Source organism: Enoplosus armatus, chromosome 18 (assembly GCF_043641665.1).
Source record: "Enoplosus armatus isolate fEnoArm2 chromosome 18, fEnoArm2.hap1, whole genome shotgun sequence".
Classification (NCBI taxonomy): Eukaryota; Metazoa; Chordata; class Actinopteri; order Centrarchiformes; family Enoplosidae; genus Enoplosus; species Enoplosus armatus.
The window spans coordinates 13,091,685-13,119,210 of NC_092197.1; the positions used below are offsets into that span (position 1 = coordinate 13,091,685).

Genomic DNA, 27,526 nt, shown 5'->3' on the forward strand with positions numbered 1-27,526 from the left:
AGATGAGATGGGAATTGCCGCTGGCACCAGTAATAAACATCAGTATACAAAAGTGGAAAAAAAAATGTCAATTGATTAACAGATTAATCAGCATATCCCCTCAGCACTAGTGTGTCTCTTTGAAGTAAAAAAAAGAAAACATCATAGCTTTTATTCCCTCGTAAACCAAACTTTTAGAACCGCAGTGTTTGCTGACATCAAGGAGAGAGTGGAGAGAGCCTTCACTGTTCAGCATCAAGAGAAAAAGCTTAATGAAGATACAACAGGAGACCAGATTAAGCCCATTTGAGTATTTAGCGTGATTGATTATGTCAGTACACCGGCAGCTAAAAGTGAATGACAGCTTGTGGGTAGCGCACACATATTTTCTGCCTTTCGGGTGCCTACATTGAATTGAATATTCAAATGGAGTTTTGACACATAAATAATACGTGGCTAACCTTAATGTGGGTGTTCCGTTTAAAAATATATTCAGTTTTGCAGACAGAGTCAGGTGGGCCTCCGATATGGCATTTACAGCTGGGCATGGTGTTGAGCAGCATTGCTCTTTTAAACAAATGTATAAATCTTTGCACTCCACTGGGTTTTACAGCTGACACATAATTAAATCCATTTCATAAAGGGCATTATTTTTTATTCATCTTGAAATAAAGTTCATTTGGGGAGTTCATGCAGAGTAAATATGAGTGCTTTTGATCAAAACAGCTTTTTCTTGTTTTATCTGTCTCTTCTGTCTTCCTTCCCTCCCTCCCTATGAATTCGATTTATCTATATTTTTCAACGTTGTCTCCTCCATCTGTCTCTCTTCCTCTTCTTCTCTTTGTCTTCCCTCTCTACCTCAGCCTGCAGCTAAACCCTGGAGAAACAGGGACTCGTCTCCCTCAGGTCCCCACCAGCACCACATCATAGAGACTTTGCAGTGACACCCTTCTACAGTGCAGCCTGTCACCCTGTCAGTCAGTCACACACACACACACATATGTAAATACACAAAAATGCACATAGACTCATACATGTACATACATGTACATGGGACAAAGTTACACAAACCTGCACTTAAAACGAAACACCACAGGCATTACCATGAAACCACTTTGTAAACATAAAACCGCAAAGGGAGGCCAACAAAGGCAAACACACATTCACATATACACGAACACTGAGGAACAGTGGCTCCGTCCCCAAACACAGGCAACGCTGTCTTTGTATGGCAGGCAGAGAGGAAGTGTACAGCGGCTGTCACAGCTACTGTCACGGTCAGCTGCCTTTCCCGCTGTGCTCTGCTCACTACACCCAATCTACAACAGTCAATATTTACAGCCCGCCAGAGGAGATGCTTCCCGCAGCCAAAACCAACCATTTTACTGCACCTGCTGCCTGGCTAATTAGACACATTTGTCTTTCATTTAGCCAAGCTTGAAGTGTGGGAACGGCATCAAAGGAAAGCAAGCAGCATCTTTCATTTTCAGTTGCAGTCAGGACTTATGCCAAACTAAGAATAAAACCATTTCTTCACATCTTAAGATGTGAAGAGAAGTTGGTGCATGGGTTGTCAGTCTGTTGTTTTCTCTTTGTAAAAGATGGTTAAATGCCTGTTTTAATGCTACAATTAAGCTTTCCAATCTACATTATCCTGTTCCAGTTTGTTCATTGTTTGTGTTCTGGCAAATGGACAGCATAGCTTGAGAGAAATCTTTCGCAGTCTACTTTCATGTCTTGGATATCAGATTTACCACTTTACCAACATTATCATTCAATGATTATATAACTTAGGTGTCAAGATGTACCTTTAACAAGAAAGATTTCTGAAGCTCTATTGTTGGATTCTTTTGGCCACTTGGAGCCACTTTCAGCTCTGATTTTTGTCTCCGCCAATTCCTGAGAAAAACATATCTCTCTTTAGTTGCTAATGGCTCGACTACTTCACCACCTGGTTCTGAATTTGTTCGCCATTGGGTGCTGGGAAGGTACAGAAGCTTGCATAGGGCTTTATCAGGATCTATCTATTTTATTTTGCTGGAAACAGCTGCCTATACAGTTGATACCAGTGTTTAGACAGCACCATACAGTAAATGTTTTGGCCATAAAACCAAACAACGAGATGAGGGAGGCTAAAGAGCTACTTACATCTAGAGTTGGCTGGAAATTCTTCTTTGGGTTCGTCACTAAGAGAGACCCTTTCACATGACAGTCATTTGATTAATTGCTAATGTGAAAATATTGATAACTGTGACATTAATTATCTGCAATTCTCTCTCTGCATGCCATGGAAGTGAGGAACTCTAAAAACTTAGGACAAACATGTGGAGAGCTGTCAGTAGAGTGTACACAGTCTGTCTTCAATGGATTGTACAGTAGCATACTGAATCACTGCCATAATCTTTTTACAGTCAACAAATAAATGTCCAGTCTAATTTTGTGTCAGCTGTTAGCGTGGATCATCTGTTAATTGCGAGGTTGGTTGTTCGATATCTGGCTCTACCAGCCACATGCCGAAGTGGGCTTGAGGAAGACTCTAAACCCCAAATTGCTTCCACTGTGGCTAAAAAAATGTAAGTCACTTTGGACAAAAGCATCTGCCAAAAGAATGTAATGTAATGATGTCAGTTCTGATCTGGACTCCTAAACCTGCTACTGTTTCATGCCTCATTGCAAAGAAACTATGGCTTACATTTACTTTAAAAATGTATTTGAAAGTGACATTATTGCAGATTTTACACTGATGAGGAATGTTGTACGACAGGTAATTTGCCTTTCCTTTGCAGTTTCACATCATTACTGTGTGGGCTGATGGAGCCATTTCACCATTTCCATGTTCTTTTCAACAAATCTGCAACTTGTCATGTGTAGAACAAGCCGAGTTTGGAGTCTCGGTGATGTAAATTGTCCGCTTGAGTTAGCGTCGTTGTTGTTGTCTCCTGTCCCTGCGTCTAAACTCTGATTATCTGTTGTCGATGCTGCTCTGAGATTTCAGCCTCGGCGAGTCTTGTGCCACTTCACACTGCGTGAACCAGATAAAATCAGACATGTTTGAAAACATCTTGTCAGTGCCACACAGTGCAGTCCTGAGCCTGTTCACACTACAGGATGATCTGCCCGGGATGCTGGGATGGTCAAGTCAGGTGTAGAATTACTGTTAAAATCGTCTGGAGTGACCTTGACTCTGAGTACAAATGGGGGTTCTGCTGTGTAATAATCATGCTGAGATTGTGGAGGCTGCAGTCTCTTTCTCCATTTTTTCCCCAGCTCTTTTCTCTCTGTTATCTTCATCCAGCACTATACCCACAAAAGCCCACATGATTTTACTTTTACATTTCAAATTCAGATTTTTCTAATTGAGGTGAGAGCTGTGGGCACTCGCAGGGTATAGATGCTTGAGGGGGAAGCTTGCCTTTAGGACCAATTTGCTTTAACAAAATAACCTCTTTGAATTTATCTTATGGGCAAAAACAGAATTTAAATGAATTTCCTCATAATTCATGTTCAATGTGTCCATAATGGAGCAATTAGCACAGACTACTTAATTGCTGCAAGCAATTAAAGCTGTGAAATAGCATGTTCAAATAGAGTTGGGCAGTGGGATCAGACTGGGAACATGATTTAATTTAACTGCTCGTTATTGAGGAAGCTATCTGCAGTGTCTCGGGGGTTATCAAGCAGTAAAGATGTGTAGGTGAACAAGAATCATATTCAATATCATCTCTAAAGAGCAAACTAACTTTTTTGCTTTTTAAATTCATGTTACTTTCCCTTATTTTCCCCCTAATATTATTTCATTCTAATTGCTTGCCTTGCTGTAAAAAGTTCACAGTGGGAGACTGATGCTTGCAAAGGGATGTGAACACACTAATGAAAACACAAATCTCACACACTCCCGCAGCTCCAAAATCACACTGATGGGCGTGATATTAATGGAAAGCTGTTGCTACAGAAAGAGAAGCCAGAGTGTAGTCGTAAAATGGACAGCCAACAAACAAATGATGCTTACATGTTGTAAAGAATTGTTGTGGTATGGGGAAAGCTTTTTGTTTCTTCAGCTTCGAAACTGGACAAAGGATCATCACCCTGCATGAAATATTGGGTATTTCCAGTGGAGAACATAAAATACACTCCCGGACACACACATAAGTGAAGGAGAAAAAGCTGAAGGGAGGGGAGGTGAGGCACAACACGCTACCAAGCAAAATGACTGCAGCTCCACAGACGGCGGCGAGGAGACAATCTGTTAAAGATACAGTCTGTGCAGCTACAGTAAACTGACAGCATCCCATCCTTCGATCACTGCTCCTTGTCGATATCACAGTTGGCCCCAGAAATATTTATTAAAGGGGGGGAAGAGCCGGGGGTTTTTTTGCGCACTGGAAAAAAGAGAGGATTGGTGAAAGAAATTGGCACTCTCTCAAACCTGGATGGATTCTGCACAGTTAATTAAGATAAAACGATTCAATTCTAGAGAGATCGAGGCAGCGATTCAGTGTGCGCGGCACGTGGGGGCCATTCCGATTAGCAGCCAGCCAGCGCATTCCTCGACATTTTGATGCGAGACAATCTTCCGCATTTTCAATTACACACTCCAACAGCCCTCTAACTACCAAAACCAAGCTCATTTGCATGATTGAAATATAATTATTGCGGGCCAAAAAACACAGTTCTGTTTTGGTTCCTGTTACAATCCTTTTCACCCCCCCTCCTGTTTTTCTTGCTGAAATCAATCTCTGGTGACGAGGCCCATAAGCAAATGCATCAAGATAGAAGTTTGACTGTAAGGAAAATAATAAAGCTGTTGGGAACCTTTTTGCATTAGCTTGAGTGTAGAGCATAAACAGGATGTGTAACTAACTGACTCTTCTGAGGTGACTCCCGACATTTTCCGCTTTTTCCCTCCTCAACCACAACTTTTAACTCAATAGGTTTATTGATGGATAGAGCTGATAGCTCTTTTAACACAAGCAGTCTCCTTTTCAAAATCTATCTTGACAATTTAGTTTTTGTTTGCACAAGAAGAACTTTGCTAAAGTTTCATTGTGTCTCAAATAACACAACAGTGCTGTGTCATTTTTAAGATTTTGAGGGAAAGTTTGACTTCTTTGCAGTTAAAGAAGACCCCAAAATCAAAGTGGTGCGACAAAAGAGTATGAAATATTCAGAAAAACACATGAGGAGCACAGAAGACACTTTATTTTTGGGGAGCCACCCTCAGCTTGGGTCCCTGAGTCATCTGTGTCTCTGTGGACAACTGCATCGCTGTGACAGTTGGTGGAAGAGAAAGTATATACAGTGTGTGTGTGTGTGTGTGTGTGTGTGTGTGTGTGTGTGTGTGTGAGAGAGAGTGTGAGAGACAATGAGGAAGACAGAGGGAGAAAAAGTAAGAAAGAGAAGCTCTTGACATGTAACTATTCTGCATGCCTCGCTTGCCTCCTCCTCTGCTTAGTCAGGAGATTTATTAATAGAACCAATAGAGGCAGACCAGATGGCTGGTATGACACTGTCATATCTTTTCACGGGTCACCGCGCCGCTCCTGGGCATTATTCTGTTGTCTGTTAGCAGCATGCCGGTCTTTTCCCTGCAACACACACTCCTGGAAAGGTGAAGTTTTCTCACCTGATGCGCAGATGGTATTTACCCATCCTCTCACTTATCAGCAGCTGGGACCTCCGCTTCCACAATCAGCAAGTGGATGCTTGATTATGTGTTTTAGTGTGTGCGCGCACACACATGCATATTTGAACATGCAGGGTCAGCTCGTTTTTTGTTGTCTTACACTATACATTGTGTGTTCATTTTCTTACTGAATGAACAAAATGAGCAACCAAATGCTGCTCATTTACTCCGCAGCTGGTGACGGCAGTGACCTGTGATAAAAGTGATTAGCAGGCAGCAGCATTAGCTGCTACTGTAGAAGTGACCGCACAAATAGTAGTGCATGGAATAAATAGGCTCTGCTCCATTCTCCCAGACACCCTGGAGTGAGCTTTGAGAGCAGAATCAATTGTTTGCTGCTGTTTTTGTCTGGCAAGCCAGAAACTAGGGTGATCTCTGGCTACTGAACTTGTAGCCTCAGATTTTGTCCATGCATCAATACTGGTGCATATCCTGTCCACAACCTGTCATAAAACCATCACTTTAAAGTTCACAATTTCTAATGGCTTGAAAAAACAATCACTCCATCTTTTAGTCCCCTTAAAGGGTTCATAACATGTGGTCAAATTTGTCCCAAGCCACTGCCTGTTTTTTCCCTGACAGTGTTGAACTGGATCCCTGGAGAAGTATACACACAAAACTGTGCTCTTTAATTAGGGTTGCCACCTTCAGTGTGTTAAAATAGGGGACACCTTGCCAGCGGCTCCAAGCCCGGGGGACACAAATCAAGCAGGGGGGTCTGGGGGTCCTCCCCCATGAGATTATTAGTGTCAGACACTTCATTTCCCGCTTTCTGGTTTTTTCATTTTTATGCATTAATTTCAAAGTCCTCTGCTACTCTTAACATGAATGTAAAGGAAAGTCGATAAGAGTAAAGCACAGTTGCATTAATTACATTAAACATCAGATCATAGACATGGGCAAATGTCACCGCCATTTAAAAACAATGTTTAGCTGAGTCTCTGTTTCTCCACTATATCTCGTGAAACTCTTTTGGTTTTATTTATTTCTCATTCCAGTGAAGCCATAGTGTATGCATTAGAGCAGGCTGTGCACAAAAATACGGGACAAATTGCGTCCCATATTTGATTCAGTGAGGGACAGTGCATTTTATTTTTCAATACAGAACGATCCTGTATTAAACGAAGTGCTATACACTGACCACGTGCTATATCTTGACTCAAGTAACCCCTCAGGAAGCCTGTTTCCCACCAAGTGTACTGTATAAGAAGCAGTGAGTTACAAGCAAATTCTTGAAAACGCAGTTAATATCCACTTTCACCCTAAAATACCGTATAGAGCAACTGTTACAGTATTCCAAGTGACAGCAGTTGTAATGTGCTGAGTCGCAGTTTGATTGTGTCGCCGTCTGTGCAGACTCAACAAAACGACAAGAGGTGCTCTAACAAGAAGTGGTGGACAATCCCTTCATTAACGCAAGAACATCCTCCATATTCCGACTGGATGCCCTCTGGCGATCCAGACTGACCTGACTCAGCAACAACAGAGCACTGTGATGCCACATCACTCTCGCTTCAGCTATTCTACTGTAAAAGTCACTTTTTAGATAGAGGCGGTTAATCCTTAAAATAGCGATTGAAGTTATTGTTTCTTCAGATAATGAAACAGCTGAGGAGTAAATTTCTCTTCGTACTGTGGAATTAAATGTGCTCTATGTAGCACTTAGATGGATTCTTTGTGGCTTTTTTACTCTTGGTGATATAGCCGGTGAAGACAGACCCAGGGGATGTCAGCAAACTGTTGACTTTGTCTCAGGAGTTCTCAATCAGATTTTATGCCAAGGACACCCGAAATGCCTCCAAGGGTGAAACAAAACAATACTGTAGAAGTCACAATGCAATCTGATTTGGACAATATACTGGCATTAAATGACAATGTAGCTTCATTTCCTATCAAAATGATTCAGTTTATTACTCTTCGAAGCATCAAATTCAGTGTCCTCAACATACTTTTCAGTAAAATCCGACCTTAAGCAGTATTCATACTTCTTTTTAGACCTTTTCAGATTTTCTTTCCAGTTTTTTTTCCCAATTAAGATGTCTTCAACAAACAACAATCAGCTGCAATAACGATATTCAACATTTCCATACAGTCCGTGTGTGCTGCAGTTACTCTATTCAAATTATGTATGTAACTCCATGATCAAACAATCTGTGTTTGAGATAAAAGAAGGCAGAGAGAGCGGTGTGTGTGTGTGTGGTGTCTGTACAAGGATGGGAGAGCTGAATTAAACTAGATGCAATGTGGACCGGCTCGTCCCTGTTTTATGAGTTGAACAACACATCCTAGTCCAGGTCACATATGAGCAGCTGAGTGGTCCTGTAACGTCAAGTTCCCACCAGTTTCCCCTCACAGAGTATTCCTGGAGCAACATGTGTTTGGCGGCACAAACAGTGTGGTTACTTTGTGCAGGCACCGTGAGCCTAAAGCGACTTCAAGGCTCACTAAGGAACAGTCGCTTGAATGCATTTGGCTGTAAAGCTGGTTTCTAGCTCTCTGTTGCTACAGAGAAGCGACACATGATACTGGCAGGTTGTGTGTTGGTGGCCTTGCATGTGTTTTGTTCCAGGATCCTGTTTTCATCAGGTATTTATCCATCCTCGTTATGATCCAATCATTTCACTTTGCCTTACTTTGCTTGTTAGCTTCCAGCTGGTTGGCACAAGGAGGCAACACTGCATAATTATGAGTGGCTGAAGGACTGTCTTGACATGACAATAAACACGATGATGTCAAGACAAAAGAAAGCCATGGTGTGATGAGATATAGTTTTAAATAAGTAACTTTGATTTGTTCCAATGTCTGCTATTGCACAAAACCTAACCGGCCTCTTCAGTGTACTTCACTCACATTTTAAAATGCAAAGCGAATAGCTGCTGAGATCTAATGGTCTCATTTGTTTGCATTAATTACGCTAATTTCTCAAATGAATGTGCCAATGCTTTACTGATGTGAAATTGCTAGATGCAGCAGTTTTAAAAGTTTTCAGTTCTATTTAAAGTTTCAATTTATGGTCACTGACGTTGATGGACACGCATGAGCAGTTTCTACCGTCTTTTTCCATTAGGCCGCCTTGTTGTCTCGATGGTGAGCAGAAATAAGTTCAATTTAAATGTTTAGAAAGAAAATACGGAAAATATTTAACATACAAATTCGAGACATAAGAGCAATTTGTGCACAGCGCCCCAGTACACCCTCTTGGTTCCTATTATTATGGCTGGCCTTTATCTCTTTGTGTGAGTGTGTGCGCATGAATGTGGGCGAGGTGCCCTGAATGCTTGAATAACTATATAAGACTGAGCATATGTTCATACGTCCATATGAGTGTATTTGTATGCATATATCCTGATGTTTGTGTGCTTGTATGCACATGCTGCACATGCTCAATCAGCAAACGTGTGCAAACACATCCAAACTCACATAAATCATTACTTGTTCTGAGCGAGCTTCGCCCATGATGGACTTATTTCCCATTCTCAAGCGAGTAGAACCTGCCAGGGGGCATTTCAATGTTCCACCTCCTCGACATTCCTCAACATTCTTCTTTATTACAATGCCACAAACACCACAAACATGACCTGCACCAATAAAATGTTCCATTAATTTCACCACAGCCCAGAATAGATTTCCTGCAATCCGCGTGCTGAGGCAGGGATTCGGCACAATGTACTGTAGCTGGTCTGAATTATCATACAGAAGAAATAAAGACTAAAGAGTTCTTTATTTCATTCAGCCCCCCATCAGACACTTGTGCACACAACACAGCTGCATCAAAGCAAGAAATCAATTTATTTTTCTGCTCTGCTTTATTCAGTCACCGCATGCAGTCCCCAAGTTTATGAAGACACACATTATAATTAGTCTACAAAGACTCACTGAATATTCAGTGGTCCAGATCCACTGTCTCATTGTACCACAATGTGGAGTGAAAATAGATGAGCACATAACACAAGTTTGGGGGCTGATTTTTGATTAGCTGAGCCGAACACTGTGGAGCCCCAAAAATAGATTAGTATAATGAAAATAGATGCGCTGCTTTGAAGGATGTGCCATCCAAATGTGTTACATCACTAATAATATATAATGAGCTTGTTTGAAGATAATGTTATATTTAGTGGGATAATAGTTTCGGCCACATTGAACTCATTTCTCAGTACAGTAGAATGAGTCTTAAGCCTTTTCTCCTCTAATGACATTATCAGCCCATCATTCGTGATTTTTTTTTCTCTCTTTTGAGTGTGTTATTTAACACTGAAAGGAAGAAAGGAATGGCCTTTTCGTTGGATTGGAAAAGATTTCTCCCTGGCAGTGCTGAGCTGCAGCAGCATCACAGCCAGACAAAGCATGACAACCACTCCTGCCCCCCCCACCCCCCCCAGTGGCCGCTTGTCAGTGTCATGCTGCCAACAGACTGTGTGCCCTTCACTTTGTCCCAGCTCCCAGTTATGGGAAAGTGCACTGGGATTATGTACAGAATGCTCTGCGCAGTGCAGGAGCTTATACTTCACACCACAAGTCTGATTCCCATTGAGAGGCCTGTAATACCACACCTGCAGAGCCAGATAAGCCCTCAATCCTCCCTTTTATTCTACCACTATTATTCTCCTGTGTAATATCGCATCAGCAAAAAAGAAATTGAAAAAAAAAATCATTATGAAAGAAAAGCTGTGAGCAAATGGAAATACGACCAGAATTTATGATGTTAATATTCATACACATACCTTATCCTGCATGTTTTGCATGCCGTACGCACTGTAGGGTGTGCAGAGACTTAGTCATCTCTAAATGTTGAACAGTGAAACTTAATCGGCATGCCGCAACGCTAACGTCATAATCAACTAGCCGATCATTCCTCTGACAGCTGGAAAGATAAAGTGTTCGTTTTCTATGAAATTGCAGTCGGGGGTGGTGTGATGGTGCAGAGGTAATTTGACAGCAGGAAAAACGGGGGTTTATGATTGATGGCTACCTCTCTAATTTTTTTTTTTTTCTTCTCACGATTAGATCCACTGCTTTCTTTAAACAAGCTAACCTAAAACAGTCAGTCATCCTGCAGATTTATCCATACACCCTTAAGAAAAACAACTTAAACAAATCTAAAATGTGGTGCAATTACTTTAGTTCAGTGTGAAAAAGTAAGAGTTAATGTTGAAATTTTAGAATAAAAGTTAAATCATTGGTTATTCATCACTAAAATATCAAAGCCTGACAGCAGACAGGATGAGTGAAGTGTCCCATCCCTTACTGACCGACACAAATTTGGTGTCTGGACACTACACGGCCGGTATGGTCCAAAATACTGACTTTATCAACCAGAGGCCTTTGATCTGCTTTCTCACCCACTTAATTAACCAGATAGACCCATTACAAAACCATGAGAGTGTTTAATATAGCAAAGTGAACCGTGAATCTAAAAGCAGCATGGTGCCATTTCCTAGCTTTGATGAGCAGACACGACTTTGTGAGCGAGCAGTGCTGCGGCGGTGGAAAACTGGCCAGGAAATGTCAGGTCATCAGAATCCTGTGATTGCAGTACTCGTGTTGAGAGGGTTCAGGGGCGGAGGGAGGGAGGGAGGGAGGGGGAGGGCGGAGCACAAAAACATCTCTAAATGTAAATCTAATCTAATGAGCTCACCATAGCATAATTTAATCAAATCTACATATGAAAGAACCTCTGCCCTGTACAACATCGGGAGGGAAGTGGTAGTAATTAGCTTTACAGATTGGAGGTATATTCCAGCTTGTGAGGAAATCCAACCTAAGAATGCCAAGGCAAATATTAGCAAACATCGAACTGAGCAAGCATGTTTTGAAGATAAGTAGACAAAATATACTACAGAGGAGGAAAGTGTTTGAAGCAAGAGCTTCAAGGTACCAGGCTGCCATTTCTGAATAGCAGGTTTCCTCAGTATGATGAAAGTCCAGTTCCCCCCCAGTCATTTTCTCAATCTAGATTTCATCTTTTAAGGATTTGCAAATGTTTGCTTCCTCTCTGTACTCCAGGATGTTTAAACACTCTTTACCAGTGATTCATAATGCACCTACACACACAGTGCTTTTTAAAATACCATATATATTAGTTTGTTAAATATTCATCAAGCACTATCAGCGGAAAATGGAATAAGTCAATAAATGTAAACTACGAGTCTATCACCACGCTGGCGGCTCTGTGAGGCGCTTTGAGCTAAATGCCAATGTCATCATTCAGGGGATCACTAAAGTCATTACACACACACATCTTCTGGGAACCATGAATAACTGCGCAAAATGTTGTGCCAATCCATTTTGTAGATCTTAACATATTTAGCTGGATAACATTTTGACCTTCTGGTGGCGCTGTAAGCTTCATCCTCTGGGGACCATGAATGGAATCCATCCATTAGTTGTTGAAGTATTTCACTCACACAGACATTGCATTGAGTCATGCTGCTTATCAGAAAGAAAAGTAATTTATCAAGGAAAAATGCCAAACATTTGATGATTTCAGATTTTACATTTTAGGTTTTGTTGCTTTTCTGTTTCATATCATTGTAAAAAAGTTAAATACTTTTGGGTTTGGGTCTGTTGGTTGAAGAAAACAAGCAATTTGAAGCGTCACCTTGGGCTCTGTGAGCTTGTGATGAGCAATTTCTGACAATTTAAGGGCTAAATGAATTGAATAATCAAAAAATGATGAAAATAATCACAGCTGCCCTACTTGATATGCTTTGAACAACCTCTACAATGTGCCCTATGTATCTGACATTGAGTCAGCGATAACTGTCTTTGCTAACAGACTCTGGTGGTTTAAACAAAAGCAGTTATCTGCAGCAGCAGATAACTGTGTAGGACAGGCAGTCACTGCATAGAGGAAAGCTATCTGATCCCGCACCCTGCATGCAAGATGTAGCACAAAGATTGTAATGCAATACAAGGACAAACATGAAGCATACTGTACTGTCGGTTCTTGTTGGCAGCGCGTCAATATATTTTCATACATTTCTCAACATTTTCTGCCTCCTTTTTTTGGTATAAAAAAACAAATGACCTGAGCAATTAGGGAAATGGCAAGTTGTGAATTTGAGCTTGTCATATGTTTGTATTCTCCTCTATAAAACGTGGGGGGAGCTCCATCGAAATGATATAGAGATGATGATATATCTGTAACATATTCTTATATTCAATTATCTAAAGCAAAAATCAACAGCAGTCCTTGGACCTCCTGGGAATCCATCAATCGAACCCACACAGGGCCCAAACCAGAAGGATGAGAAGCTAAAGAAAATGAAAAGTGCTGATAGAAATCACACCTCAGGCTGTGAGTGTTAAGACATGAGTGGACCACATCAGTCCAGCTGTCTACCTCATCAGTTACCTTAAATAATAGTGGCATGTGTCCTTCCACGCCTACTTTGGAAAGTGAGGGACCTGCATCCTCACTGTATTCATGGAGATTACACACACACTGGCTCAGAGAGGCCAAATTACCCGCTGGAAAGTGCTGGCACCCACGAGGCCCCAGACCGGTACCAAGAGCCCACACAAGGCTCACTCACTCAGCTTCACTGCCCACAGCAAAACAAAGGGGATTTCATGTCTCTGTTTAAATCCTTCGGCTTTGGATACATTTCGGTTCCCCCCTATATGGACCTTTTAAGAACTGATTTATCCCCTATTACTGAGGCACCGGGCCCAGATCTGGCCCTGGGCATGCCCAGAGCAGCACAGTATATTGCTCATTCGGGAAACGGGGACAGGATGACTAAATAAGAGGCGCTGTTATTGCCTTGGATTGGGTGCAGGCACGTGATGAGCATAGATTAAAGTGCTGAAAAGACACATTATGGCATATAAGTGATCGGATATTTAGGGTAATCTGATCAACCCTTTTTGCCAAAGCCTTCAAATCTCCTGCGTGTTGACAAATGTTGGAACAGCATGCAGATGAGTCAAAAGCCTCAAAAATTGAGGCGGAGCTCTTGTTCTCTTTACATATATCTCGGTAGCCCTTCACTGGAGGCACATGGGGAAGGAAATTGGAAAATCAGAGCCCAGCGCGACAAGCCCTGCCCTCTTCACTTTGTCTGTTGAGTCGGTGCAACCAGGCCGAGCAGGCAATGGATTGGCCATTCCTCTTCTATTTAGATTGATTGTGGTGAGAATGTGTGTTGGTTGGTCTAGTTACCTATGGTAATTAAATTCTAAAGAGAAGTAAAGGCCACGGACGGCGGGAGAGTAAAACTAATGAGTGCATGGAGACACAACGGTAGATGCAATGGAGAGTGTAGATGTGGTTAAAAGATCTCACCACGGATTACAGAAATAAAGCATGACGTACGGGTCGGTACATTCTGCCAGAAGAGGCCACGTGAACTGCTCTGTAGGGTGACTATTGACAGCATAGCTGAGGCAGATCAGCGATGGGCAAAGAGTGTAAAACACTAAGTCACTGGTGGCACAGGCAGCTTAAAGGTAGATTAAAACAGTTACAAGGGGATGGATTAATTTCTGTGTTGCACTTTACATATGATATTATGTTTATTATTAAATTCATATACATCCATATAATACAGAACAAACACAAGATACACCAGCAGTGGTTAACCAGAGCAGCATTACGTGTATGTAAATAACAAGAGCATTACTTAACACTTTGGTTAAACAAATGAGGAATACATTGTTCATGAATGAGCTTTAGAGGGGCTGGTAGTCCTACTTTGTTGCCGTTGGGCAGAGCCAGGCTAGCTGTTTCCAGTCTTGATGCTCAACTAAGCTAACCGGCTGGTGGTGGTAGCTATATGTTTGCCGTACAGACATGACAGTGGTATTGATCTTCTCACCTAACTCCCTTCTTTGTACCATCTTACATAAAACACTTTGGAAGGAGATGATTATATAAAAATATAGATATAATATTTACATACAATAGTTTTGAGGAAAAACTTTTGCTGTTAAACTTTCCCTTAAATCCATGATATTTTTGTATTTGTATATTCAGCTTTGCTCTTTGATGGAAGAAACTGGAACATGTGAGGAAAAAGAGATAAAAAACAGTAAATGAAGAGGGAAGGAGAAAGGCTGGTGGAGATAAGAGCAGTGATTGAAGATGATGAAGATGTGAAGGTGAGGGGGAAGACGGTAAGTGGGGGGAGAAGAAGAAGCAGGGGAAAGATGAGGAGGATGAGAGGGGAAGAATGCAAAGAGGACGATAATGAAGAAAGACCATAATATGTGAGGATCCACATTTCTGATTATTGTGAATCTGATTACAGATAAAAAAAATTTGGCAGGCCACTCCAAAAAGATGACATTTTGTATGTCACCACTGCTAAAACACACACATCCCCAAATCCCTCCCCACACACACACACACACACACACACACGATTTTTTTTCTCATTCCGTCATGACATCTGTTCCACTGCTGCACAGATTACAATTTTCTGACCTAATAGGGCCTACCAACTGGCCATCAGCACATTTAATGTTAACTAGAAATTGACCAATAACAGTTTATTAAGGCTGCTCACAATTTTTGGGCTCAGGTCTGGCCTGAAGCCAACAGATCGATCAATATCTGTGTCTCATTCTCCCGGCCAATGTATCACCCGGCCAAGCACACCATACATACATACAGCCTGCTGAAAAGCAATCCACGAACCCTCGGTACTGTGTGAAACTGCACAGAGTCATACGCTGTTAAAATGTCCTGAAGCGACTGTGTGCTGAGCATAGTTATCACATTAACATATAGAATACAAACTGTCAGCGTTTAAGTTGGCATCGGCTATTAGAAGTTACATGCACAACTGCACATTTCTGATAATCTGAGGCAAATACTACACAATTATTACATTTGAAAAGTGCTGAGGCTATTCTAATCTATTTATCACTATGGTTGAAGTGTTCTGAGCCTCACTTGGCTTACTGCATGAAAGTATTAACACCTATACAGATATAGCTTTTGGAAGATGGAAGTCCTATTGCTAATACATTTTTTTTATTGGCTGGGGCTCTCAGCAATGTTTACCTCTCTTGAGGCAGTGTTGCTGAAAATTGGTAAGGGAATTGAGTCTTGGTTTGGGAACCGCCTTCCTAAAGGTGTGGAATAGTTTCCCTTCAGGTTTCAATTCCAAAGTGCCTATCAAGTTTGAAATTAAAATTCACCTGTCTGCATTTTTTCTGTTGTTGTGCTAGGCTGAACTTTTTCGAGTGGTTATTTTCTGATCTCTTAACATCTGATGAGCCGGGTGGTGAATCAATCAATGAGCAACAGCTCTTCACAGCGGAGTCAGACAGGCAATAACAACACAGATAGATAGAGAGAGACAGACAGACAGAAAAGTTTGATATTGTGCCTGTGGAGGCCTACAGGAAAAAGACTTGACGACTTGCCGCCCATCTGGACCGTTTCCGCCGTTATCAATCATGTTTGGACAAAAAAAAAAAAAAGAACGCTAAGGCAATATCTTACTGCTCTGACCTGGGCAGATAAGGGCAATACCAGAAAACTATCATCATCTCTACCATGGTACCTGCAGCATTCACTAACAGAAACGGACACAAAATGGCACAGCTCTCATCAGAAATACAAGAAAAGAGAAATGTTATTGGCTTCCTCGAGAAAACTTGTTGCACAACTTTTGCGCTACTCTTCCATAACGTGAGGCCATGTCAGCAGGGGGTTGAAGCCCATGCGGCAGAGGAGAACACGTACTGTACCTCCACCGTCTTGTGGGACCAGAGCTGGTGAGGCGAGATAAATATGTGGTCTCTCTCTGTCAATCTTCCGCACAGGAAGTAACAAAAGAAAAAAGCTGTTCACATTCCTTCTCTGCTCTGATTGCATAGCTTCATTTTCATTTCCTTCTGATTTTCTGGGTGTGCGCTGAGTGTTCTGTTAGTTATGCTAATTGTCTCCAGACCTCCCGCAGAGTGCGATCCTCTCCCAGTTGGATGGCTGTGAAGTTGTTTGCCCAAGCAGATGAGTCCTTGTGTGTGCCTCTGTGTGTGTGTGTGTGTGTGTGTGTGTGTGTTTACAGTGCGCAGTTACAATGTGTCACAAAAGCTTTAGAGATGCTGCACACGTGCGTTTGTGTGTGATTATGTGTGTCGGGGTGCATCAGCACGGATCTTCGTGTGCCAGCCACGGTTAGGCGCGCTGTATTCCCAATCCTCCAAACACTGAGTGAAGAAGGAAAGCAGGGCAATGTTTCATCTTAATGCTGTATATTGATTATTCTCCTTTTCATCCTTTCTGTTTTTGATCCTATTAGTAAAGCAAAACCTGTGGGAAAAGAAAGACACTTTTTGCATTTATTTTTCCCCAGTGGATTACATCCTATGGATTTCAGGGAAAGCAAATGACCATGTCCTATGACTGAAGAAATAGTTAAAGGAGTAAAATCCCCTCATTTGTCATGCTGTCTAAAGCCTACGCCTTTCTGAATTCTCAGGTTTAACTCAATGTACACCTCAGTATTTTCATTTGAGTTGAGCAGCACCAGACCTGCCTGGCTATTTTCAGTCGTCACCAACAATTGCTATAATATTAGTTGTTAGAAAACACAACTCACACTGGACACCATTTCCTCTATAGTTTGAATTTCCTGCACAGAATGCTGGACCGTCCTTGTACAGTGCAATCACTGTGCAACATCAAAGTCAGTTCCTGTCAATCACTTAATGTGCACAGGTAATGACATTAGCTAATGCCATTAGCTAACTAAAAGGGGGGGGGAAACTCCACACCATTCATTTTAGTTACATCTCTCCAAGCCTGATGCTGATGACATTCTCTGCTGATGAAACAGCCACCTTTTTCCAAAATGTTCTGTCAGACATAACGCAACAAAGGCTCACTTCTTTTTGTATCAAATTAGATGGAAATGAAAAAGCCTTGGAGATATAAGGTGTGTTTCTGCTTGTATTTGAACTCTGGATGCTCAGAGCATTTCTCCAGAAAACATAAGGGTGCCAGGTGGATGAAAAGGGTGTATCAGCAGGGGGCAAGGATTGCCTCAACTCTATTGAATTAAAAAAATTTAAAATTGCTCATTGCCATCGAGGCATTAACTGTCAACACCCTAATAAGAGCTGCTTATCTGGATCATCCAGGCACAACTGATATACATCTGTGTTAATGATTTTAATGACAGACGATGCTGGCATGTGTGCCATTCTTGTACTACTTGATCTGAGTGCTGCTTTTGACACCATCGATAATAGAATTAGTCAGACTGAGGAAATGGGTTGGCATATCAGGTACTGTACTGAGTTGGATCAAATCCTATTCTACGTGTCCATTAACAACCATATGTCCTCATTTACCACTGTCAAGTATGGGGCACCTCAAGGGTCAAGTTTGGGACCAATTTTATCCTCTTTTTATATGTTCCCATTAGGTAATACTATTCGTAGACATGATGTTTCCTTTCACTGTTATGCTGACGACCTACAGTTGTATGTCCCCGTTAAGCCCACTGACCTCAGTATGCTGAGCTCTGTACAGGTGCCTAGTAGATGTAAGAAACTCGATGTCTAAGAATTTTCTTCAACTGAACTCAACCAAAACAGAAATTCTTGTTATTGGCTCCAGCAACACAAACAAATAGATTCTAAGGTTCTTTTAATTACTTACAAGGCACTAAATGGTCTGACTCCCCAGTATATCTCAGATCTTTTATTCCCATACAACCCTGCTCACACTTAGAGGTCCTCTAGTGGGGGCCTTTTATCTGTTCCAGACTCTCGGCTGAAGGCTAAGGGGGGCAGAGCTTTTGAAACAAGAGCCCCGAGGCTTTGCAACACCCTGCCTGAGGAAATACGGCAGGCTGAGTCAGTGGCTTCTTTTAAATCTAAGCTTAAAGCGGACTTTTATCAAACCGCATTCCCCTGATTTCGTCTGATTCTTGTTTTTATTCTGTTTATGGGTTTTGCCATTTTTAATTTTTTGTGTTTCCTTTTATTCCTGTGTTTTTATGTTTCTGTGTTATGTTTTATGTGTTCTCTGCTTACTATGTGAAGCACTTTGTAACTTTGCTTTATCAGTGCTATATAAATAAAGATATCATTATTATCACAAGTTCATAAAAAGCCAATTCTGTTTTTACAGCTTGTTCATGTGCCCCCAAGTAGCCCCCCAAAAAATCAGTAACTGCAGCTTTAAACAGTTTCACAAGTTCGTAAACTGAAAATATGAGCTGAAATGTGAGTGGAGTTCTTCAAGAAAGACAACAGATGAATTTGTGCAATTCATGTTTTTTTTCTTTGTAATTCTTAATGCATAAAAACAATCTTGAATTAAGGAAAGTATTAATGACCACAGGGATTTGTTTTTACAGTGGCCTAAACACTGTTACTTTGTCAAACTCTCAATTAGACTGAAAGAAATAAAATATAGGATACTACAACTCTATTATTAAACCAGCCGGCAAAAGCTTCCTTCATACTGACAAGACTGTATAAGAACTACATGACAGTATATATATACATATATATAGACATACATATACATTGCTGCTGTATATGTTTTTAACTTTATTTTTCATTTAAATATTGTAAATGTGCATATTTTTTATTTTTTATATTTCTTATTTTTATATTTTGTACATACTTTTATTTCTAAATTTACGCTGCTTTCTAATCTTGAATGGGAGCACCAGTACTGTAAAATTTCCCCCCAGGGATCAATAAAGTATTTAATGATTCTGATTCTGAACTACAAGTGGCTCAGTTCAATTTTAATTAAATCTAATTCAAGTTACTTTAACCCAGACCATAGTACATAGTAGCTTTTTGTACTACAAATTTTACTCAGCACAGTTTTACATGACCTTTCACTTTATGACTTGCGTCTCTGTCTTATGACCCATATAATGTGACATATGGCTCCCTGGTGTCATCCATGGCAAGCCAGGCTTCATCTATCACTGTATAATACAGCATTTCATTCAGTGAGAGCACATTCTCGCACAGGATTTGGCAAATTATTATTAGATGTGTGTTTGTCTAGAGGGCTATTGCTTTACAGACAAAATGTTGTGTTCTTTTCAGTTTGATAAACTTTGACTTTGCCTCTGGAAAGTCAAACACTTTGTTCTGCAATGTCTAAGGGACTGACTCAATTTCAGCTTCCTGGTCGAGGCCTCCAGTAACAAGTATCCTAGTGCTTGTTTTATGGTAATGAACATTACAGCTCATAGGAATGCCTTTTGAAGCATTTAAGGAGAAAACAAGAGTGAAAAAAAAGGAAAGAAGGGGAGAAATTTTTCACATGAGAGTTTTCTACAAAGTCAGCTTATTCTAAAGGCTTCTTCTTTTTCTTGCAGCAGAATCGCTACCCAGAAGCACACAGCTCTGCCAAACTCCTCCCAGCATTAAACAGGAAGATGCTCAGAGCCTACAAGTAATATCCCATGAGACTTTGCTCTCCAGGAGGTAGACGCCAATTTAGATTTCACAGCCTTAATGTGTGTGCAGGGTCATTCTGGGCTCTTCCCCTGTCCTAACATTGGCATCTGTTTAAGGTCTCAAGTATTTCGCCTGTTTCGTCAGTAGACTGTTAAACACTCACTGTGAAAACTGAGGTAAAACAAATCCCCTGCCGTCTCTAGAAGGCCACAGATGCCTGGTTATTGAAAAAAATATTTTTGTTAATCTGTTCTTTTGAAAAACAGGTCTGACCTGTTCCCGCGTTCAGTTTGCTTCAATATGAGTTTATTGACTGTGACTTTTCAAAAAGATGAAAAGGTTATAAGGAAGACATTCTAGCTGTGTAAGAAGTACAACCTCTGTGAAAGAAAATGTATCAGTTTAACAAACAGTGCAACTGAAAAGGTAATATCCCTGAACCTTGACCAGCTAACTACCACTGGTGCACGGACACTCCACAACCTCAAGCCAATAATAGCGCTGAATTGACTAAAAGTCCTAGAATATTGTGGAAATAGCATCAAAGCTTAATGAGCTACAGTATGCAGGGCTGATCTTGGCCCTCTGGGGGCTCATGTGGAACTTGTTAATGGTGCTCATTAACTCTTTTTAATTCAAGAATCACCCACCAAATATAAACTTTCCACTGTTTATAACACTGGTGTACAGCATTCAGGGTTTGCTTGAGGACCCTTTCTGGACAGGTGATCTTTACCACCCAACAAGTAAACGGCACATAACGTTTGCTATGCACATTAGCAAAACACTGCATTCTTTGAAATCTCAGCCTTTCTCCATATTTTATGTATAATAACTGAAGTAGGGTGTAATGCTGCTCCACTTTCTCTGCCTGTTTCTTGTTCATTGAATATTATGAAATTAAATAACCCAGCCCGGTATCCAAGGAATTAAATCAAATCAGACCTCACAGTTTGCCAACATTCAGTTCTAATGCAGGAAGTAGCGTGCCCTTTATGTAGAGAGGCGGAGAGTAAAGGGTAGTGGAGGTCATGGTAGTGGATAGGCGAGTAGGCTGTTTGACTTTCATGCAGGAGACCAGAGCTAAACGTTCACTTTTTTAATTAATGCTCACCACAATCTTTCCCTAAGCTTCGCTAAACAGGTAGACATCTGAAACTACCAGTTGTTCTAAAATCCACCCTCAGATAGCCTGAACGCCTCTGGCTACTGTGCTTTTGGTTAGGACTGTGTGTGTGTGTGTGTGTGTGAGAGAGAGAGAGAGAGAGAGAGAGAGAGAGAGAGAGAGAGAGATATTATTAAATTAAGGATATATGCGTTTTGGTTTTGTAACTTTTCAACTTTCCTTCCTAATCCACTCTGGCCGGGCCCACACACATACAAAAGAGCAGCCAAACACTGAGTGGGAATCCTCCCACTCTTGTTTAGCACAGTGCCCTTTATACCGGGAACTCAAGTACTTTTTGGAACAAGTTATGAAAACTATACAGTATGCATATAAGACAATTATATATTCATATATACATATATAGAGATATATGTCGTATTTGGTATTTGACCTGCCATTCAACATGACTTTATTAATACTAAGTAAATAATCTATAAGTACTCTTCAGGTCAGATGTGCTTTATAAGAGACTTTTAATAGTAATTGTTGCAATAAATAAATATTATTTTGGGTCGTCACATGCTGAGCCCAAATGTAAGCGAAGGATCCCTTTGGTTTTTGACTTAATAAACTCATAAATTCTGCAACTTTTATAGTTTTTCCTTCCTGTGAAGACCCCTGAAACTTTTTCTATCCTGACTAAGAGATGACAATCCCCCAATCTGTCTTGTTTAAAAAGCTGCCTGTATCACATCCTATAGCATGCCAGGCTATATGGAGTATTTCCAAATGTCCTGATGGCCAGTCTGGCAGTATGTGAGTGTGTGTGTGTGTGTGTGTGTGTGTGTGGGTATCCTCCACAGGATGTGCCTGTCAGTGCGTGCGTCTCGTCTAGAGACAACCTAGAACCTCTTGGTGAAAGCAATCAGATGGCTGGAGAGTTATAATATCCTCTGAGACACTGCACACCAGGGGGTTGACTGACAGGATGGAATGTGTCTTTTTTCCCCCTCCTCTCCACTTTCACCTGCAAAGATTAAGAGTCTGGCCAGATTCAGTGAGATATGGATCAATCTTTGGCCTACCTGTATATATGTGGAGTGGCTTCCATCTGGTGAAAAGAGCCACTCGCCTTATTTTATTTATTTTAATTCTTAATACAAATTCGTTTTCCCTACCACTTTTCCATTTGCTTATAATAGCATTTACTCATCAATTTAATGCCTGCAATTTGCTAGAAATAATCCACTTGACCAAGTAAGATCAGCTGTCAGACGATTAGACAGGTTGGTTACAATAAATTCACTGTTCACATCACAGCAGGAAGTAGCTCTGCTGAGTCTGAGCGACGTTTACAGCGATGAGTTTGTGTGCTACTTTTAATGTTCACCTCTGTTTTCACTTCCACATAAGCAGAAGTGACTAATACTATCCACTCCATTACATGCACGTAAAGAAATAGTCAGACATTTTGGGAAATAACTATATTTGCTTTCTTGCCAAGAGTTAGACTCTCACATCTGTCCGTCAAATATGAAGCTACAGATGGAAGAGCTTAGCGTAGCATAGCTTAGCTTAAAGACTGGAAACAGGAGGAAACACTTCACCTGGCTCTGTCCAAAAGTAAAAAAAAATCTGCTCACTAATTAAGTTGTATCTTGTTTGTCTAATCCGTACAACAACAAAAAAAACGACAGTGCGCCGTTTTGCGGGGGTTACGTGCAGGGCTATTTCTTGGCTGGGTGCAGTTAAGTTCTGGTGTCATGTCGTCACAGTGAGTTTGTCGGGCTAACAGCCAACGAGAATCCTGTACGGTGTTGGTTGCCTGGTTATGATAAAGTAACCGCACTTTTACTTGAGCACAGTTTTTGGCTACTCTACCCATCTGCAAGACAGTAAAACAATCGGACTGCCCTTGTTGCTAATGGACCCAGGTTTAGCGAGGCTGACGCATTCCCAGAACTCAGGAAGGACATTTTTTTAATGAAATGTTACCACATGGAAGGACGGACACAACTACAAAAATAAAATACGTTGTTTCCGAGTGAGAAAGGGTGTTTTACATACTACTTTGATTGCGAGGATGAAAACACATGATTTCATTTTTACCTACATGTCACAGGTCTACAAAAGCCCACACATCCTGCAAAACACACATAACACAGACAATTATATCGACTTGATCACCCCAAAACACAACCACACACTCAGAAAACACACATTCACCCACACACAAGTTTCGAGGTTTCCAAGGTGCAGAACTGCTCAAAGTTGGTGAAAAGGTGCACTTGCTCTTTTTTTCTGGGTTGTGTCTGCAGCCTGTTGTTATTCCTGGTGCTCTGCAGTGCCATGCTCACACACTGCATCCCATTTAAGCACTGCTACAACACCCAAACCCACACACTCTCTAGGCAACTGTCACAGTTCATTCATGTTAATATTAACAAGTCATTTTGTATTCTGCCACAGCAGCTTACAGCTAATTACATGGCTCATAAATCATATGTGTCCTCTTGGCTGAAAAGGAAAGAATTAGCATTTCATTAACTGTTCCACACGGAATAAAACCCACTCTGTAAAGGTTGATGCATCTACAGTGTCTCTTATTATGTGACCACTGCCTTTCATTTCCGTAATTCTTGTTCTGGCTGTATGAACACAAGTGCTCGTTGACATTAGCTGGGGCTCCTCTGGGGGTCTTACCTGTGCACAGGAGAAGCGCGGTGAGTCCCACGCGCCGGAGCGGCCCCATGTCTCTCCGCGGACTCATGTTTATGGGTGGGGGGTGGGTGGGGGCGCCGGACGACTCCCTCAGCAGAAAGCCGCACAACTTTGCACGCAATTTATCCTCTGTGGGCAGTTCTCCATTTAAAGCAAAACAGTTGTATTCCGTGCGACACCACCTGCCATCACAGACACGAATGCACGGATCAGTATCATCCACCACAAACACAGTTACAGGCTATGATCCTAATCAAGGCAAACAGGGGGGGGGGGGGGGGAGAAGTCCACATTTGTCGCTTTCACTCCCAAAATGGTGATTTTATGAAGCACATGTAATGAATCAACTTCTCACACGCCTCTTTGTTGATCGAGCTGTTAATTTCTGAGAATAAAACAGGTGCCTCGGGGTGTGCGAGAACAAACCGTCTGTCACCAATCACACCCCACAGCAGCCAGGATGTTTCTGATTTGACAAATGTGCGCTGAACGTGTCAAGGATTTACCATTTCTCTCTCTCTCTCTCTCTCTCTCTCTCTCTCTCTCCCTCTCTCTCTCTCTCTCTGTCTCTCTGGGCTTTGGAAAAATAAACATTTGTAAAACAACAAAAGGCGACCAAAAAAAGAAACACCAACGTCTTTAAATGGAAATGAGGAGTTAAGTCTGTGAAATCGGCGCATTTGTTTCTTTGCTTCTTACCATGTCTCTTATTGCTCTGGATTCGGCGCCGCGGTCTCATCCAACAGCCCACTGACATGTGACATTAAAATACACCCGTCTCTTCTTGTCAGGCTGCAATCTTTTCTTCCACGATAAGAGCAAAAAAAAGTCCTCAACAATCTCATGCTTCCCAAAGAGATCTCATGGCACGCGCAGCTATTGTATTTTCCTCTTCTGGATCCACAGCGGTCCGAACCACCTGGATGCGCTCAGTGACATGGAAGTGCATGCGGTGTCTAACAAATAGTCCAACTTTCCACACGATGAAGGAGCGTGCACAGATTCGGTGGTGGGGGGGGGGGGGGGTGGATCCCAAGCTGTTGCCGCTCTGCACCCTGTGGGCTGTGGACCGGAGAGTGCTGGTGCAGAAGCTGGAGGGGGGGGACGCGCACTCCGGGCTGGATTGGCAAATTAGAGGGTTTGCGGGCGTCACGTCAGCAAGTATTGTGCCACCCAATTCCCGGCGCATATCACATGAGGATTGCGCTTTTTGTTTTTAGTCCCGAAACCGTTGGAAGAAAAACAGAAAGTTGACTCCAAACCTCGCGATGGAAAATGTTTAATTAGGCTTCATGTTCGGGTGGATCGTGAAAATTAGCATAAAAAGGCTGCGACGCTACAGGAGGGAAATAATCACAAGTTAAACAGTAGATAATGAACACTGCAGATTTGCATCTTTATCGGGTGTAGTCGTACAGCATGGCTTTTGGCAGCATTATTTTAAGAAGCTTGACATATATAATTGAAGTACAATCCACAATATAGGAAACAGAAATATGAGATTTGTGATATGTAATAAAAATCAAAAGGCATGACTCATGCTCTGAACTCAGGTTCAAGTGGTTAACAATGACACAAAACAGCACACGATAGATTTTTATTTTACCACTCCCATAACCTGGACGGATCATTAGAGTCCTGTCAGTGAGGAGAGGAGTGGAGCAGTGCAACCTGTTGTGCCGTGAGTCGTTCAAGAGAGCCAACAGTGCCCCCTACGGGGCACCTTTGACTGCACACTGCTGCCCTCAGTGAGCTTCTGACTCATGACTCAGACATGAGGAGGAGCTGCATGAATATCTTCTTCAGCGCAACCGCAGGCTGAACATCCTCACACAAAATAAAGATGCAAGAAACCTCAAGAAGAGTAACACATGGCAGTATTTACATTGCCTCCTGAATGCCCACTGCCGTCAAATCCTACACCTCCAGTTTGTAATTGATTCTATCCATCCGTCCATCCCTGCCTTTAAAGAATAATGTCGCTCGGCTGTTGGTTTTGCTTCCTCTGCACCGTGCTGGGTGAAAAGACCAAGCTGCCAGCATACACGCTCACTATTCCTCAGGAAAAGAGCGAACAAGCCATAACACACAAACCAGTGACATGTTGAAAGGCAGCCAGAGGAGCCACCCTGCAGCTGGGGCCTCTCCACAACAGTGCTAAACACCAATTACAGGCCATCAGCAGAGAAGTGGAGGGACCCTGTGGGTTTGGAAGAGAAGAGCTCCTTCCTCCATCGTCTCCTCTACTTCCTGATTTCTGCTCCGCCAGCATCATCTACGTAGAACAAGATATTGAAGGAGGAATATAAATCAGAATTTCCCTCTCTAATGGCGGCACTCGAGGAAGGCTTCCCGTAACACATACCCGATTTGTGGAGTTGACATAAAATATGGATTTTATCGTTGCTGTTGTATAGACACTTCTGGCTTCCATGATGACATCTAACCTCAGCTGCTTTGTGGATTTCGGCCTGTCACCTTTCCCTCAAGCTGAAAATCCAAACATGTAATTATTGTTTCCTGTGTGTTATTTATGGACCCCAGCATGTGTCCTGCAACATGTTATTACTTTAGAGTTGACATCTGAATAATGTTAAATGACTGCTTTGCAGAGCTTTAAGTGGCAGAGGGTGGTAAATAATATTCATGTTAAAACAGTAGCCATCACAACAGCGTCAGCAGCTGAAAAAAACATTTATTTAAATGGCTTCTTACATCAGCCTCCTGTCAGGATATCACCTCTACTTCTGCCCACTTTAATTTGCTCCCCCCCCCCCTTTTACATTTCTTTTCTGTCTTGTTCATTTTACAGTCAGAAATGTTCTGAGGACACTGCGGCTCTGACCTTTACAATCCTCTCTGGCTGCTTGTAATGTTGGCGATCTAAGAATGTAACTTTATTGCAGTCAGCATAAGTTCCACTGATGAGAACATTAGCTGCGTGCCTAAGATACAAAATGTTAAATGTCTGTCTTGAGCAATAGTGAAAGAGCATATCATCAAATTTTTTCTCCTTCTCCTTTGAAATCAGGACGACATATATATCTACTTTATACTTTGCAAATATCCTTTTTACCCATTTCATTCGATCATTTTTGATTCCCTGTCTGGAACTGTTTGTCCAATCCAGATATAACTTACAGTACTGCAGTAAAAGACATGAATATACTGTACACGCCTTCCTCGAAGCTGCAGTGGATTTCACAGGACTGAAGTCATTCTGTTGCCCATTTCACCTAATGGTTCCCACAGTGAGTGTTTAATAAGCTGCTGATGAAAGAGGCAAAAAATAGACTTAAAACAGATTATCTGATGGCAGTGTTAGAGGAGGGTGAAAGACTCCGCGTGACCCGGCACAGACACACACATCCTGGCTGGGAAATCTTCGCCTACTCCCTGTTGAGCAGAGACCCGTGGGATGTCACTTGTTGGCTCTGAGCGTCTCCTGCCTTCGTTCTGGGACAGGTTGCTTCTTGGCAGCCGCTCAGCTCGCAAAGTAGTGAGAAGTTCATAGAATGAGCTGACTTTGTAGAATTCTCTCACATTAAAGAAATCTCTCATTCTTCCTTTCCCTTAATTACGTAAAGGAGTAGCCCGTTAGACTGTGATGTTGAGTGTCACGCAAGAGGCACGACATCATGAGT

General features: G+C 41.7%; 1 protein-coding gene across 1 annotated transcript in view; it reads right to left on the reverse strand.

Annotated features, from left to right (window-relative positions):
* The window catches only part of LOC139301197 (transmembrane protein 132C), a 127,843-nt gene extending 103,912 nt beyond the window's left edge, over nt 1-23,931 (reverse strand). Inside the window, exon 1 of the mRNA XM_070924523.1 lies at nt 23,865-23,931. Within this exon, the coding sequence (XP_070780624.1) occupies nt 23,865-23,931 (67 nt within the window). The remainder of the gene's footprint in view (nt 1-23,864) is intronic.
* Nucleotides 23,932-27,526: the final 3,595 nt, after the last annotated feature.